The sequence below is a fragment of the Poecilia formosa genome, unplaced genomic scaffold (assembly GCF_000485575.1).
Source record: "Poecilia formosa unplaced genomic scaffold, Poecilia_formosa-5.1.2 Scaffold116, whole genome shotgun sequence".
NCBI lineage: Eukaryota > Metazoa > Chordata > Actinopteri > Cyprinodontiformes > Poeciliidae > Poecilia > Poecilia formosa.
Genome location: NW_006800055.1, coordinates 169389 through 186957, shown reverse-complemented (window position 1 = coordinate 186957; position 17569 = coordinate 169389). Strand labels below are relative to the sequence as shown.

The following is a 17569-nucleotide window of genomic DNA, read 5'->3' as shown; positions in this document are numbered from 1 at the left end:
ATAATGATACACGTATCAACCATTTATAAGATGCTTCTTTAGGACACCAGTCACATAAATAAGTGTGATTTCTGCCACTAAACTGCTGACAGTGCCATATTTTCATATTTATTACAGTGGAGAAAAAGTGAGAATAAATACAGACAGTATTTTTAAACATCATAATGTTAAATTCAAGATTCTGACCATGACAAGAAACGTATCAAGATAAATGGATTAAATGGAATAAATGTCTCTGGATTCAAGGATTTGAAAGTACATGATAAATATACTAAAATAATTTTAAACATGGAAAATATTCCATGACTTTGATTTTTCATTCCTTGATTAAAAATAGCATCTATTTACCTTCTTACCTATATGGAGCCTTGTTTCTGTAAATCCTTATTATCGATTTAAAAATACTAGTTCCACAGGCAGATTATTTAATTTATAACAAGACATTTTCCCATGTTATAAATGGAATAATCTGCCAGTGAAACAAGCTATTTTTCATCAATATTAAAAAATGATTTACTTAAAACACTGTATCTATATCTTGATGAAAACTGGAAGATATTTGCAATAAAACCAGGAAAAAATACATGGTTAGATTTTGTGTTTTTGCAGTGTGTCTATCTATTGGCTCATTGGCGTAAAGGAGGAGGAGGCCGGAATAAAACCCACAACTTTCTGATTGCGTTAAAACACAGTTTCCCGTCTTTCCATCAATCTATCCATCTGTTCATCCAGCCATCTGTTTTTTTATCCAAATTATCTGTCTGTTATTCCATGTTTTTATTTTTTCCTTCCATAATTTCTCCAGTTTTTGTAAAACTGATTAAGTTTGAGTCAAATATAGAATTTCACATGGAAAATAAAGAGAAAAAAAATGTGATTCCTATCACTCAGCTGCTTTAAGACAAAGCATCTTTGTTTGGATGTTTTTCTTTATTTTGAACTGGATTTGCTTATAATGATCTACTCTGATGATATACTACAGATCCAGATTTTTAAACACTGAAAGTTGTATTTTTCCAACTCTTCCCTTCATTTTAAACTGAAATAAATTAGTAATAATACCAGAATATGGATTGTTGATCCTTATAAAACCAAATCCTTTGTTTTTAAACCTCAGTCGTCTGCTCTTTTCTGAGGCAGGAGTCGATCCTCCGCCTTTAAGTCAGAGGTGACTGAAAAATAATAAATACCGCAGCTGCTGCGACTGGCTGCGCCGCTCCACTCCTGTCGGCTATATTTAGAGCTGCTCTGTGATCAGATGTTGATGTTGGACACAAGCTGCCCGCTCCGTCTGAACGGAAAGCCGCAGTAGATCGGTCAGGTTAATAGAAAGAGCAGCCGGCCTTTTATGGAAGTTTGCAGGTACGTCAAACACCCAAACGAATCGAGTTCATCTGTTCATCTCCCAGCACGGAGCAAGCTGGTTTGTATGACCTATAATTATTATTAGCAATATCTAAAAAATATCAAAGACAATCACAAATCTGGTAGCATCCATGTTTGGTGTTTTTTAGTAGAAAAGAAACATAAAATCCCTGGAAAAGTTCAGTTTTCCCCAAGATGAACAGCATTTTGATCTGTTCTTTACCTGGAAGATGAGGAAATTTTTTTTTTTTTTTTTTAATAAGATGGAATAATCTGTAAGTAGAAAACAACAGGTACTTAGAAAAGTATCAGTATTTTATAATTCACATAATTTCATGTTAAAATAAAGGAAAAAATAAATGGATGATGAAAGGAAAGAAAAGGAGGAATGAAAGGGAACAAATGAGGTTAAGTAAGAAAACTTGGAAGTTAAAAATAAAAAGTAGATAAGAATAAAATATTGAAATATTGAAAAGTTAGAATTAAAAATGGAAGAAAAAATAAGTCAAGACAAAGAAAATATTAACCGAATTAATAAAAAAAAGATGTATAGAAAGTAAGGAAGGATTAAATAAAAAGAATGAACTAAATGAGCAAAACATGAAAGAAAAAAGGGAACAGCAGAAAGATAACAGATGGATAAGAGGGAGGAAAGGAAACATGAAAAACAAAGAAAAATAAAAAAGCATTAAAGTAATGAAGATGAAAGGTAGAAAGGAAAAGACAAAATAAGAGAAAGGTAGGAATAAAAGAAAGATATAAGCTATTGAACAAATCAGTGAAAGAAAGAACGCTTAAAGGACTGAGAGAAACGGGAAGATGGAAGGAGAAAAAGACAGAAAGAAGGGAAAAGAAAAGAGATGGGAAGGAGCAAAGAAAGTTGAGATAAAGGAAGGAATCAAATGGATGGAAAGACATGAGAATAGAAAAAAGAAAGATAAAGGAATAAAAACAACACAGTTAAATAAAGAACAGAAGGAAGACAGAAAACGGAAAGAACAAAGTGATGAGAGAGAGACATTTTCTCTCCAGAGTGGATATTATTCATTGTTAGATTTGTGGCTTCATGTTTATCTGTCAGTTTTTACACCTTAAAGATTGTTTTACCTCGTGGCAGAAATAGATACGAATCTGCAGAGCTTTGAAACCTCTAAGAGTTTCATGTTTAGATCTCTACCTCAAGTTTTCCTATAACTCAGGAAACTGCACTTGTCTCTGAGAAACTTGGATCTATCTGAAAGCCAAAACATGCAGAACACCGGAAATCAGAGGATTTCTTGTGGGAATGTGGCCGCCGGTTTGAGCTGAGGTGCAGAGTAAAGGTGGATGAGTGAGTTCGCCTCACTCAGTTTGAACTTTGCCGTCTTATTTTCTCTCTGCACAACGCTGAGATCGACAGAAATAACCACGGTGCTTGTTTTTCTGCCACCCTGCGGCCCGGCCACCCTCTTTTGTGTGTGCAGTCGTGATGACATTTAAACACAGAGAGCGCGAGCGTTCAGGACAAACGAGTGAGAGGAAAAGGTCTGTTTGGCCCAGCGCTGGATGAGGAGGGAAGCGGCTTGTTTTTCTGCTGCTTTCAGATCAAATGCACTAAAGTATTTAGGCGTAAAGCAAGCAAACGGTCGCTCACGCACACATGCATCCTCGTGTTTTTACATTTAGTGCTAAACTTGCTGGATCTCTCTGCGATGGTCTGCGCTAACCTGGCCTTCCTGGTGTGATGTTTTGGGCTCCTTCAGCCGATTCCCACGCTCTGAGGAAAGAAAAGACACAGGAGGAAGAGTATGTGTGTGTGAGTTTTGACCTTTGTCCCTCTGTCTGTGTCATCTCCCCATAAATAAAGCCCCTCTGGCCTCGATGGTCATTTTCTGGATCATTCTTCACATATATAGATGAAAGTTTCTTAAATCCCTGAGCTGCAACTCCCAGGAGCCTCTTCACAAACACACAAGGCTGGACAGCAACTGGAGCCAATGGAGATTTTCCCTTTTGACATCTTTTCAAGTTGAAATTAAGCTTTGAAAACAGAGATCCTAAATAAAGAAGATGACTCAAGTTGGAAGATTGTGACTCGCACTAGTTTAACAAGAAACAGCTCAAAATATGAGATGGTTTAGTTTTAATAGATAGATAGATGTTTTTGTTAGTCATCCTATATCTTGCTGGAAAATGGCCTAGTCAAAGTCCAAATTTACATCCATTTGAGATCTTGCAGTGAGTTTATGCACCAGAGGTTCACTGTCCTTTATGATCAAGCTTGACTTAGTTTTCATTAGTTTTCACATCTGGTTTTCTTCCTAGAAAACCAGATGTGGTGGAAACAAAAACATATAGATCAGTGGTTCTTAACCTTTTTTGAGGTACCGAACCCATCAGATTCATATGCGCGTTCACCGAACCCTTCTTTTGTGACAAATAAAATTATGTTCTTGACCCGACTAGAGTCTAGTTGGGTCACCCCAAGATCACTAAGTCTTCTTAAAAGGTAGAGTCTCTGAGAACAGTTCTTCAAAATATACTCAGTGTTTTCAGCAAAGTTGAGCTGACTGTCCAGGAACGACCCAATGTATTTAAAATTTGCCACAGTTTCAACAGGTTGGCCATCGAGAGAAACTGGAACCACTTTAAGGTCTCGTTTAGATAATTTAATTAGCTCTACATTCTTAAGAGAATGAAAAATGAATAATAAATAATAAAGACTTCGCCGTATTCTGATTTAGTAATGTAATTATATTAGTTGTGTTACCACCCCCTCGCCACTAGAGGCAGTATCAACCCCGAAAAGATGCGAATAAGGAGCAGATTTAGAAGTACACCGAAAGCTACAGAATTTGGTAAAAACGGTGAGTTTTGCTGAAGTAATTAAAGACACAAGTTCAAATCCATGCTGAGAGTGAAACTCCTTCAATCAGTGCTCCTCCGCAGCTCTGATTGGCTCAGCAATGTAACGTAATCCTCTGCAGCAAGTGATGGCAAAGCGGGGCGTCATCACAACTTTACCCAGGTGTCTTTACCTTCGCGGCAGAGGCTTCGCCGAACCCCTGAGACCGACTCATCGAACCCCTGGGGTTCGATCCAACCCAGGTTAAGAACCACTGATCTAGATTAATGCCAAGACTGGCTGCACCTTCAGATTTTTATTTTTTAAAAATGTTGAGAAGGAGATCTTTGTAAAGTTTGTGCTTGCAACAATTAGAAACAGACAAATCCTTTTGAAAAGCTGTTTATTTTTAATGGAACCACTGATTCTTTGTTGGTTTTTTAGTTATTTTTGTTTGCGTATAAATTAATCAAACATCTTATCACGATAGACAACCCTAACGCAGGAAAGAAATTTGATATAAAGTGAATAAAAACAGATTCAAACAACTTTTTCGATTAGCTTTTCTGGAGAATAATTCCTCCTCAGGCTGTAAACTAAACATCCTGTGAACAAAACGGGGAGGTGAGGATGTGGGTGTTCGGGCAACTCTTTGTTTATGGGAGAGGAAAGTTTAGTAAAATAGACTTAAAGCGTGCGAGAAAAAAGCTGTAAAGTACGTCAGAGAAATGGAGAACAATGCAGAAGGCAGGAGACGGCCGAGGTCAAATGTTCACGCATGTTTTAAACGAAACGGCCTTCCTGTCGGTCTGTATGCTTTCAGTGTTGACAAGAAGTCAGAAATATAATCTAAAAGAAGATATAAAGATCCAGACATTTAAATGTTTCCCCCATCAAATCTCCTGTTGTCTCTTATTGGTTGACAAAAGCTGACAGAAAAGTTTGCGAGTGGAAACGACTCAGTGCCAGCTGTTGCAGTTCCTCATATTATTCACTAGTGGGCGCTGTGCTCCTGTCAAAAGGCTGTTGAGGCGCTGCTTTGCTCTTCATCGTGACTGATAAATTCATTCTGGACATTTTATAGCTGAAAGAAAATCCTGAATTTCTTACTACAGCTAAATGTGACATGTTAACAAAAGACCAGCACAGTAATTCATCATATAATTGTCTTAAAAATCAGTTTTAGGTCTGGATTTAGCTGAAATAAATGGCAAATAAAAACCTGAAGGCAGATGTTGATTCCAATTCTCCTTCTATTGAAAATATGCAGCGTTTTATGTTTTATAATTTTACAGTTTTATTATGAGTGCAAGGATTAAAACACAAAATATTGTGGAAGAAATCATTTAAAAAATGTATTTAACCATAATTTAAACAAGTTATACAACTAAAAAATTGTGTTAAATAATGTTTATCTTTCTCCAAGTTTATTAAGAAATGCTGTATTTATTTATGAATCTACTTTTGTGACTGTGTATGCATGCATGCATGTTTAATCATAATGCGTCTGTTTATTTATTTCTCATGATTGAAATCAGAATCCCAAATCCTCTTCTGCAGTTCTAATATTTATTTCCGGATTACCTTTTTCTTGCAAAATTCATGCATCAACAATAAAGTATGCTGCACTTCATTTAATTAAGAGTGGCTAAGAGAAGCTGTATAAAGGAGATGAATGAAAGGGGAAAAATAGGGAATATACTGTAAAGATGTCGGGAGGTGATCTTTTCCTCGGAGTTACCTTGTAGGATTTAAAAATAGATTTTCTCGTAAACATGGCTTTGAAGGAGAAATCATCTCAGCTGCCTGCAGAGTGAGGGGAGGGGGCGTATCGACGTAAGCATCGCCACTAGTCTCCCAGTTCACCTCCTTCCTGTCAGGTAGATCTATTTTTAGCCTCTGACGTCACTGGGCTCCTCTGATATAGCCTGTCACGGCCCGCTACACAGATCCAAGGGAGGGGGAAGCGGGGTGCCGCTGCTGGGTGGAGGTGCTGTCATTGAGGTAAACCCTGCTGCTGAAGCCCCGCCTCTCTCTGCCTCGCCGCACCAATCCGCTGCGAGACGCTAAACGCATCAGTGTGCTGGATGCAGCCTTCACAGCTACTCCTCCTCGTCTCTCCATCTCTATCTGCTTCTGTGAATTGGACTGGGTCCATTCACAGTGAGTTGCATAATAGCACTCCTTCATTTATCTGAACTATTACTGGTGAAGCCCTGCAGGCAGGGCTAAAAATAGCCAGAGAGGCAACCTCAGTGCTCTGGTTTCTATTGATATGACCAGGGAAGGGAGGAGAGCAGCTGAACACGGCTGAGAATGGATCCCATTGACAGAATCGCACTGAAATAAATGCACAAACGATCTGCTGAGGTTTTCGTTTAGTGCTGCTGCACAGTCACATGTCGAGTTTTAAGGCATTTGCATTTATTTTTAGCATTTTAAAGCAAACAAAATGGGAGAATGGGTGTTCAGATTCTAAATCCTGATCAGAAGAACCTATTTTTGTCTTTAGTCAGTCCAAAGAAGATGTGGTAGTGTTTGATTGGAAGCACCAGACCCAATTAAAGATGCAGAGTAGAGATTTATTTCTGATCCTACCTTTGAAATCTGGTTGCTAAACTCTGATGTTCTTCTCCTAACCGTCATTGACCCGTGCTGGAGCTGTTATCATTGGTGCCGGGGTTTTTGGGTCATAATGTGCTGATGTAACGCGCCGGTGTTGACGTCAACACGGAGTTAGCAGACAGAAAGATGTGCGTATGTGTATGTTTGATTGCGAACAGCCAGCGATCACAAGGTGACCCGTTCTGCATTTTTCACAAGTTCACTTTTGGTTCTTGAACTTCATTCTCCATTTCTGTCGGGTTGTGCTCCCAATGCATTTGTGTCAGTTCATGCAATTGTAGACGCATATCTGGGCATCAAAACTGTGCTAATACACTGTAAAACATCTGAAGGTGGTTTAACTTGAACATGAAAATCCACCTGCTGCCTTGAAAATACAATTTAAGTCGACAAGAAAATTGCTTTGGTTTTAACTCAGAAATTAAAGTTCATGAAGTCGATCTAACAGCAAGAGACAAGTTGTCTAAACATTGTTTTTTAACTTCATTAATCTTGAATTGTGAGTTTTAACTTAATGCTGCAATTTAAACCAAATAATAATTTCACAATATGGAAGAAAAAAAAAGCCCTCACCAGTTAACGAGCTATTTCTGTTATTTTACTCACAATAACAATAACACAATTATAAAAATATCTACTTATTTTACTTTAGAATAATTTAAATTCTTGCTTCAAGTTGCATGAACTAAATTTCTGATCTGATAATGAATTAATGGACATTTAGTGTGAACAGGACATAAAAATAAACATTTTCCTTAATAACACAACACTCAGATCAATGTAACGCACTTCCACCTCAGGATACAAAAACAAGCCGCAAAGCATTCTGGGAAATAGTTCCCACTCCTGTCTTTTTCTTCTCTCAGTTTTTTGAAGTGCTGACCTAAAATCTCTAGTTTATTCAACTTTCAGAGGTCTGACAAAATTTATAAAAAGTTAAAACAACTTATTACTGTAACTTTATCTTTCACAAACTCACATTTAGGTTCAAAATCTAAAACTGACTAAATTTATTTGACTTAAACAGTAGAAGATAGTAGACACAACTAAATGAAGCTCAAATGTTTTACAGTGTCGGATAAGTTGTTTTAAAACAGTAAATAGTTTGATTTACTGATTTTCTGCAAATTTACCAAAGTAATCAACAATAATATTCACACCACATGACCTTTTTATTGTTTAAACTTTTCCACTTTATTAACTTGTTATAGTTGGAAATTGAAGGTTTGAGTTTTCTAATCAGTAAGGAAACCTATAATTTATTTCCATTATTTCTCCATGTCTGACTTTAATCTTTTCAGCTGAAAGTTCACTTGTAGATTTTCAGCATTTCCACACATTTATCCAAATGGGTGCAATCTTGACCCAATATGAAGTTTAACTTGGCATAATTTCGTTAAAATTTTTAAAAATCCATGAAAAATCAGACTGTGTTGTAACTCTTGTTGGGTATTTTGTTCTCCTTTTGCAGTTTTGATGTGGAGAATGGCCTGTCGGTGGGTCGCAGTCCACTGGACTCTCAGACGAGCCCGGGATCCGGTCTGGTACTTCAGGGCAACTTCCCTCACAGTCAGCGCCGGGAGTCTTTCCTCTACCGCTCCGACTCAGACTTCGACCTGTCGCCCAAAACTATGTCTCGCAACTCGTCCACTGCCAGCGATCTGTAAGTAAATAAATAAACATGCTGCGTTATTCTAACTGTGCTTTATTTGAACTGGCTACGTCTTATTTTCCTTTAGTTTGTCGTCATAAAGGCCTAAAAGAGGATGTACGACAAATTAATAAGACACCTTTAGTTGAGTCTTTTGAAAACAGTAATCTCAAGAATAAGAAAAAAAAAACTAATTGGTCTTCAGAGGCTTCATGTAGTTCTGGACACATCACTAATCCTAATTATAACACATTTATAAATCAGTTAATATCCGTTAGGTTCAAATGGGCAGCATCAGCGTTACTACGGTATTTATAGATCATTTAAGTCGAGATGAACTGATCAGTCAGTCAGATATGATTGAGGACTATGAGGTCAAATACTGAAATATGTTTTTTTTGGTTCTGTGAAAATGTCAACCACTTTTTTGAATTTGAATAAAAACCGAAACAGGACCAAAGTTTTATGTTACTCTTCCTTTTCTGCTGGATACCAAACTATATACAACTCTCTGAAAAACTAAGAGACCACTAAAAATTATCTGCCGTCTGCAGAAATGCACAGTTCCCAACCAAAAACAACCAATCATAGCCAGGAAGAGGGTCTTAGTGGTGTCAATCAAACTCATGTATGCGCTGCTAAATGTGCTAATAGCTGAAAAATAACCTACAGTTCCAGGAAAACTGTTTATCCGCCATCACCAGTGATTATGCTTATTAGCCTGAGCATTCCTGGCAGACAGGAAGAAGCTGCAATGTTGCCACAGTGTTGTGTACAAAAGCGTGATTGACAGCGATGAGACCCGCCTCCTGGCTCTGATTGGTTGTTTCCAGTTAGAATTGGGAGAAGACAGAGGAGTTTATTGCTCTCATACTGTCCCGTCATGATACAGTGTCAGTTTCTACATACAGCTCTGGAAAAAATTTAGAGACACTTAAAATGAACATTCTCTCTTATTTTACTTTTTATAGGTTTATGTTTGAGTAAAATGAACATTGTTCTTTTATTCTATGAACTACTGACAACATGTCTCTGAAATTCCAAGCAAAAATGTTGTAATTTAGAAACAACAATACGAATGTTTTCACTCAGAAATCAATATTTGGTGGAATAACCAGGAGGTTTTCAATGGGGTTCAGTGCAGTGGGCTCTTTGTTTTTTCCACAGCTGAATATGAACCTGCAGGAAAGTTTTTATGCTAAAAACTGAATCTGCAAATCAGACTTTATTAAAAGCTTTCATCAAACCTGCATCTCTACATTTTAGTCTCATTTAAATGTTTTGCTTTTAGGTTTTATTTTGCATTTTTTTAGGAAGACAACTGAAGATTCAACTTCCAGAAGATTAAAGTTTTGTGCTTAGTTTATGTTCATTTGTTCACACAAAGATTTCTCTGTGCAGCTAAAGTTTGTTTAGAGCTGCTTACTGTATGAATAGGGTCCCGACCACCAATAGCTGTTGCTCCTTTTTTTTGAAGGGAGGAAGGATTGAAGCATTGGGAAGTTAATTGGCTACCTCGGTGAGACAACGTGTGAAGATTCCTGTGTTTTTGCTTTCCTGTCTGTCCCCTTTGGGCTTCCTCATGTACCCTGATCCTTCTGCTGCCACACCTCCTTGAAGTCCTAGCAAGCATTCAACAGAAATGAAATCACCCATATTTCATTTTTTGTTTGGAGAATGAATTTGGCACTGATTTCAGGAATGTTTGCTAAAACGTGATGCACAGATTGGCTTAATTTTCCCAGCAGCATGATGTATGAAGGTGCTTAAAGGGAAAGTTCAACTCTTTGAAGTAGAGTTCTGTTAAAAAAAAGTAAATATCTCACCTGCAGAGAAGACGCAGCTTTCCAAAAGACTCTAAAGTTGGTGCAATGCAACCAAACACAAAGTAGTGCACAACTGTGAAATGGTAATAAAATTATAGATTTTATTTCAGTTTTTATTTCTCACCTCAGAAATCACCTATTTGCTAATTTGAGATTTATATCAGAGTTAACCAGAATTAACTTTGAGAGTTATTTGGCCAAGCTGAAATTTCACTGCAATTTCAGCTGCAAATCTTTTGTTCACCAGTTCTGTATGGAAGCTGGATCTTGCCAAAACTGACAGTAAAATATAGTAGTAATATAAATAAATGAATTACCTTATGAAGCAATTAAAATGTCAGTAGTTGCATCAAAAACGACTTCTTCATCTTGTTTGATTATACAGTGAAACATGAATTAAAATTGTTTATCATATTCAACAGTGTTAATTTAACAATATCACTGTTATTTAATATTCCATTTTATTTCCAATCTTTTGGTTTTAATAGTTTTTTAATTTTTTTTTTTTCATATTTGATATGATTTCTCTATTCACTGTCACATTTTATTCAATTTTTTTTCCTATATTTTGCATTTAGTAATTTTTTTTAATCTATTTTACCTTCTTTTATTAAACCATACTTTTTTTTTTGTTTCAGTGATGATCTTAAATGAAAATGACAAACATATTACACATTGTTACACTTCACAATAAAATCAGTCGGGAAAGTTATTTTTATTCTTTTGGGTGGAATATTTGGCACATAAATTACTTTATCAAGGCATTTATTTAACTTAAAGCTACTATTTGAATCAGGTTACTGCTAAAGAGAATCTGTTCCTCTGGATTTTCTTTAGGGGTATGAGAGTAAAAAATACATTCTGTATTTTTGTTGCTTTTCACAGTTATGCACTGTTGCATAAAATCAGAATAAAACATACCGTAGCTTCTGGTCGCATCGGAACAAGATGTGAACAAATCCAAAGGGTGTGAAGACTTTTAGGAGAAGTTGTGCATCAGACACTTTTGCTTCTGCAGATTGTATTTGAGGTCTTTAGTATTTTCATGAGAGCAAAGATGCGTAGGAACTGCAGGGAAGATATTTTTTATCCATTACCTGAAAGCCCTGCTTCAGAAAATGCCAGAACTTTCCCTTTACGGTGCATGCTGTGGCACCTTTTCACACAGCACTCAGAGCATGAACACTGCTCCTCGCCTGCTCTCTGTTCTAAATACAAACCTGTTTCCGAGGCCTTGTGTGTTTTTTGAGCTGAAAGAAACACAGGTCAGACTCTGGATTTTCACTGACACATATCCAGACATTTAGTCAAGGTAATTTTAGGACTTCATCCCCTTTAAAGCTTCACCAGCTGTTGAGATGAACTGCATTTATGTAAATAATACCTTTCCCTTTACCCAGTGTTTAGCTCAGAGCAAACATGTTTTCAGCAAACCGCAACTTTCCTCCAATATCCTCATGTACTGTCTTTTTGTCTATTTGTCTTTGAGAATTTTGGTTCGTATGGTTTTCGTTTTACATGACCTTTTTACCAGATGTTTGTGTGTGATGTTTCAGGCATGGAGAAGACATGATAGTGACTCCATTTGCACAGGTTAGTCCCATTATTACTTATCATTTAAAGTTGATTTTCATCATATTTGATCAAGAAATGTAGGACATCTAACATTAATCAACTCTAGAAAAGACGATTATTGATAGATGTGTCAGTTAAGCCTTTAGTGGAACCACAAAAGCGTTATTTACGAGTCCCTTTAGGGGTTTTTGCCACCAAAATCACTGGTCATGTGGTGCTATATATTTTTTCCTCATTGAATACCTTCCAAAATTTTCACAATGGAGCAAAAAAGTTGAGAAAAAAATAACAAGCAAACAGATTAAATAGTACTTAATGATCTTAATTAGCTTGATATCTGCAGACATGGATATAATCCACTTATTTATGTCAATAATGTGGCGTTTCATTACTCTCCGTATCGATCAGAGTATAACTTGGTATACTTAGGTCAAGTATAACTTGACATAAAGCGGGGATAAGGCAGCAGTTTAGCTAAAGTTAGAAATACTGCCACCTGCAGGTGGGAGGTAGCAGTCACTTAAATCCTTTTTATTTATTTATTTATTTATTTATTTATACAATTTTTGCTTGAAATTTTACCAATTAAAAATTTGAGGGACTGTTTTACCGACATTGTATGCACAACAAAGCATCAAATATTAGGAAACTTTTAGGTTAATTATGTTTAGATTTTATTGTGTTCTCATAACACAATAAAATCTACATGGCTAAGAAAAATGTTTAATGCTTATTGTGCCATTTTCTGCTGAACTGTGTTTCTGAGGTAGTTGAAAATTATTTAGCAGTTTTATTTAAATTCATATTGGAAAAAGGTTGTAATTCTGTCCATATAATCGACGTGATGTTGGCGGTTACTCATCAGTCTGAGAAATAAGAGATGGTTCATTTTTCACAGAAAACACCCACACACATTCTCTTTGTACTGCACAGCTTGTTCTGACTATCTCCTGAGCATTCTGTGTACAAGGGATTTTCCATTAATTTACTCTGGGTTCACCTGCAGGAAACACAAAATGCATTTTTTCTTTCCCCTATAAACATCTACACACTCATTTATGTTGAGTTTGAAGGTGATTTTTGCAGCTTTAGACCCAAAATCTACATTGAGTTGTGCATTTGTTGTTTAATATGTTAAAACCAATTTCCTTTTTGACATTTGGAGGATTCAGATTAGATGATTTGTCTGTAAAAATACTAGCGATATTTAAATCCTAAAGATAATGTCTGATAAATCTAAATAGAGAAGAGCCGGTTGCTAACATCAAGCTAAGATATCAAAACTTCTACACCTTTTATTCACTGTTCCTACAATTTAACATATTCAGAGAAAATAGCAGGATGTTCAGAGTTTTCTCCAGCAGAATAATGCACCCTTGCCCCTACCCCACCTCTTTATTTGCACTGCAGGTTAGCTGGTTGAAAGAATAGCAATATAGGAGAAAAAAAAGTAAAAGAAACATGGTGGAGGCATCATTGTCCTGTGGGGATGCATGACACATGCAATCAATATTAATAGAGTAAAACTGTTTTGAAACATTTGCCAAATTAAGAGGACAAATGCACAAAAGTGAGTTTGGAAAAGTAAATTTGTGCAGAAAAAGGCTAAACACTGAGAAGTTATGATAACTAATTTTCCCATATATGTTTGTTCGTCCTCTAAGAACTGTTATCTATTGCAATTTCCAGCAAAATATCTATAAATTTCTTTTTAAATAATCTTCCAGCACAAACTAATTAATTTAAAGTATCATACGATCACATTTGCACAAACAACTGCAAAAGTTTGGAGAAAAATTTGTTTCTGCTCTGATAAGCTGATAAGCTGTTAACTGATAACTTGTGGTTGTATCACGTCTTTAAAAAATCGCGTAACATTCCTTTAAGAAGCTTTCTTTGCTTTCTGCAGGTTCTGGCCAGTCTGCGAACTGTAAGAAGTAACGTTGCTGCTCTGACACATCTCCAAGATCGTGTGGTGAACAAGTAAGAGCAGAGTTAAGGTCCGAACGACAAACTGCTGGATGGTTTTGTTAATTTGACCAAAACTTGACCTGTTTCCTGCTCCAGACGACCATCGAGTGCCAGTCAGCCGCCGCTGTGCAAACCGTGTCTCTCAGGTCAGTTCATGATGGGGGTCTACGAAGATTTAAGTATTTTGGTTTTATTACAACTTTCTCTTTTCAACTGTGTTTAGGCTTGTAGCTCTTAAGTTTGCATACCCTGGCAGAATTTATAATTTTTGATTATATTTTTAAAGAATGGGAATGATAATTTAAAAATAACTTTCACTCATTTTTATCAAACAATCTTCCTAATAACTCTAGTCAAAAGCTTACATAAATACAGTCTCTTGTCTTGATGGCATATTCCAAGTTCAAAAGATCTTTGGATGGTTTTAGTTTGGATGAATCTTAATTCTAGTTTTGTTTGAGAAAATTGCCATTTAAAATGTCTTACCTGTTTTAAAAACACTGGAAATGTTGATTGGGACTTATCTGTCTTTCATGTTTTCTTTACTTTTAAGTTTTGTGGCTCAAAAATGTTATAAAATGTATTATTTCACTACTGATGCACAAAGTTGTATGGTGTTTTTTGCCCAAATTAAAATCTGAGCAAAACATGTGATACATATTGACTTTCACATCTTACATTTAATGTTTTCTGTTTTATTGTTTATGTTTTCGAATGTTTTTCTGTAAAAATAAAGGTAACGATTAAAACATTTCTAAAAAAAAAAGTGTAATCAATCGATTAAGTTTATTTGTATAGCACATTTCAGTAAGAAGTCAGTTCAAAGTGCTTTGCATCATAAAAGCAAAAAATACAAATTCATAAAAGACACCATAAAGTCAACAATTGAGAAAACAATTTAAGCTTCTTTTTTTTTTAGACATTTGCAATGAGTTTATTGAATTAAACTTGGGACAGGTTCAAGATAAATTTTGTGTTTTCCCTTTCTGAGATAAACAATCGGTGGATTATTCAAAAGAGAAGTTTTAATTAAATTTTTGTTATAAAGTTGGAAATTATATCCTGATAATCCTTGAAACTGGAACTCGTTTCATTCAGGAGGTAAATCTTCCTCTGCCCACCTTTTTCTTGAAACACGTGTTTTTCTTGACCTTTCAGAAGAGCCCTATCAGAAGCTCACGATGGAGACTCTGGAAGAGCTGGACTGGTGTCTGGACCAGCTGGAGACGCTGCAGACGAGACACTCAGTCAGCGAAATGGCGTCCAATAAGGTAAATGGACTTCCTGTTCGCCGCCACGCAGCACAACGCAGCTACAGCTGTTCCTAAACATCTTACAGGATCTGCTTATGCATTGTTTGGCTCATTAATGTTATATTCATCAGGTTTTTAAAAGCATGATTTGTCCTTATAGCTGCAGTATGCAACTTTTATTTTTAAAAAAATATGTTTTTTACTTATTTGTCTCATACTGTCACCATTTTGTGACAGTATGAGACAAATAATAGATGAAAAAATCAAGCTCCTCCATCTCCTGCCTGAGCTAATAATGTTGTCTACAGAAATGCACGGTTCCCAAACCACAACAACTAATCAGAGCCAAGAGGAGGGTCTTAGTGCTGTCAATCAAACTTGTGCACATGCTGCTAAATGTGCTAATAGCTGAGAAATAACCTACAATTCCAGGAAAACTGCAATATTGATTGACAGCAATAAGACCCGCCTCCTTGCTCTTATTGGTTGTTTCTAGTTAAAACTGGAAGCACTGGGAGCAGACATCTTTCATACTGTGCTGTCATGGCAATGCCAGTTTCAACATACATCTCTGGAAAAAACTAAGAGACCACTTAAAATGATCAGTTTCTCTGATTTAACTTTTTATATGTATATGTTTGAGTAAATTGAACATTGTCCTTTTATTCTATGAACTACTGACAACATGTCTGCGCAATTACAAGCAAAACATTTTGTATTCATTTGCAATAAATTAGAAATGGTCAAAATAACAAAAAAGATGCAGTGCTTTCAGAGCTCAAATAATGCAAAGAAAACAAGTTCATATTCATTTGGAAACAATAATACTAATGTTTTAACTCAGGAAGATTTCAAAAATCAATATTTGGTGGAAAAACCAGGAGGTTTTCAATGGGGTTCAGTGCAGTGGGCTCTCAATTTTTCCAGAACTGTATGTGAAAAATGTATTTAAATAAAAGTTACCTCCTGCAGCTTTAAATAATTAATTTGTCATATTTTCTGCAGCATAAAATCTTATTAATATTGCTTAAAAAGGTGACATTAAGACCCCATATGAACAAAGTATGTATTATGAAAAGACACACCAGGGTTTTATCACATCCCCCCTCTAGAAGAGTCAATTAGCATCACTCCTTTCTGTTTCTCCGCTCTGTGTGGTTTCTCTGTCACACCGTCGGCCAAATCAGCTCTCAGCTTTCCACCCAGCCTCTGAAGCCAGTCGAATATGATTGGTCGGAGGGAGGCAGGGGGCTGGATGCTGCATGCAGGACTGAGAGGAGAGTTCCTCGCAGAAACTCCCTTCGTCCCTCTTTCTCATTGACAGTGTGCAGCCGTAGCTGGATAGGACGCTGCAGTCAACATCCTCCCTATCGCTCCTGATGCTGGAGATCTCTCCATCCCATCCCTGTATGCCCCGACCTGATCAGCGCCGGGACTGTGGCAACTAGGACTTGTATATGGATTCCTTTTTTACCATCAGGCACTCCATGCTGCAGGACATTTGCCATATTTTCTACATCATAAAATCTTATTTACATTGCTTGGTAACAGTTGATTGGTAACAGGAAAAACTCGGATTTGTACTGCAACTGAGCGCAGCATGCGTTGGCTGACATGCTTCTGCTGGCAGTTTGGGTTTGTCTGTGCTGGAGACTCAGACAGGTGAGTGACAGGGAAGTGGTTCAGGCTTTGCAGAGGTGAGGCTGAGGGGGGATCTTAGACATAATGTTGAGTGAGGCTGTCAGATCTTTTCAGAACTGGACCTACAAACAGGCTGATGCAGATGCATTGTGGAAAGCTGAATAAGTATTCCTAATGAGCATGTTGCATGCAATAGATTCTGTGTTTTTGTGCTTGTAAGTTCAGGAAAAGTCACGGCAGAGGAAGTAATATAGGTCTGTCACCTTTAGGATGTTTTTGGACACACCCGTATTTGTGTCACTCGCCTCAGCATCCCGACCGTTTGCCTCCTCCCTCAGTCACCACGTGCTGAAGCCGTTACATAATCAGTGTGGACATCGCCACGGAGATAAATTCATGAAGACACACTGAACATTATTGCTTCCCAAAAAACTTCCTGGCAGGAACAACATCACCGTTTAACTTCTTCTTCTTTTGCGTTGTAACTGAATACAGAGCAGAATGTTTAAAATATACAGTGACTACAGTAATGACAAAGGTAATACATGATTGTTTCTGCATGATAAACATAATCAGACTCAGAAAAGCTCTTTAAAAACCTTAATTCAAAGGAAAAACATTCATATCCTTTCAACTACAAATGCTGCAAATATCTGCATTGCATTCAGCATTATGATTTGGGGCATATTGCTTTCAAACTCATTCAATAAATCTGAATATTATTGAAAAGTTCAGCTATTTTAGGAACTTTATCACAGATGGATGTTTTTCACTTAAAGCTAATAAAAATACGACATTTAAAGTTACAATATTACTTCAGACCAATAAAAAAGCCATT

The 17569-nt window shown here is 36.6% G+C and overlaps 1 protein-coding gene across 7 annotated transcripts in view; it reads left to right on the top strand.

Annotated features, from left to right (window-relative positions):
- Nucleotides 1–17569, top strand: part of LOC103143832 (cAMP-specific 3',5'-cyclic phosphodiesterase 4C) — a 138402-nt gene that overhangs the window by 107271 nt on the left and 13562 nt on the right. For 4 of the 7 annotated variants that reach the window (XM_007560536.2, XM_016675547.1, XM_016675550.1 and 1 more), the window contains 6 exons: nt 8286–8477; nt 9943–9984; nt 11848–11884; nt 13776–13849; nt 13934–13983; nt 14996–15108. In XM_007560536.2, coding sequence (XP_007560598.1) covers nt 8286–8477; nt 9943–9984; nt 11848–11884; nt 13776–13849; nt 13934–13983; nt 14996–15108 — 508 coding nt within the window. Of the gene's footprint in view, nt 1–8285; nt 8478–9942; nt 9985–11847; nt 11885–13775; nt 13850–13933; nt 13984–14995; nt 15109–16158; nt 16753–17569 lie in introns of those variants that run through there. The other 3 variants (XM_016675548.1, XM_016675546.1, XM_016675551.1) reach the window with 2 other exon arrangements.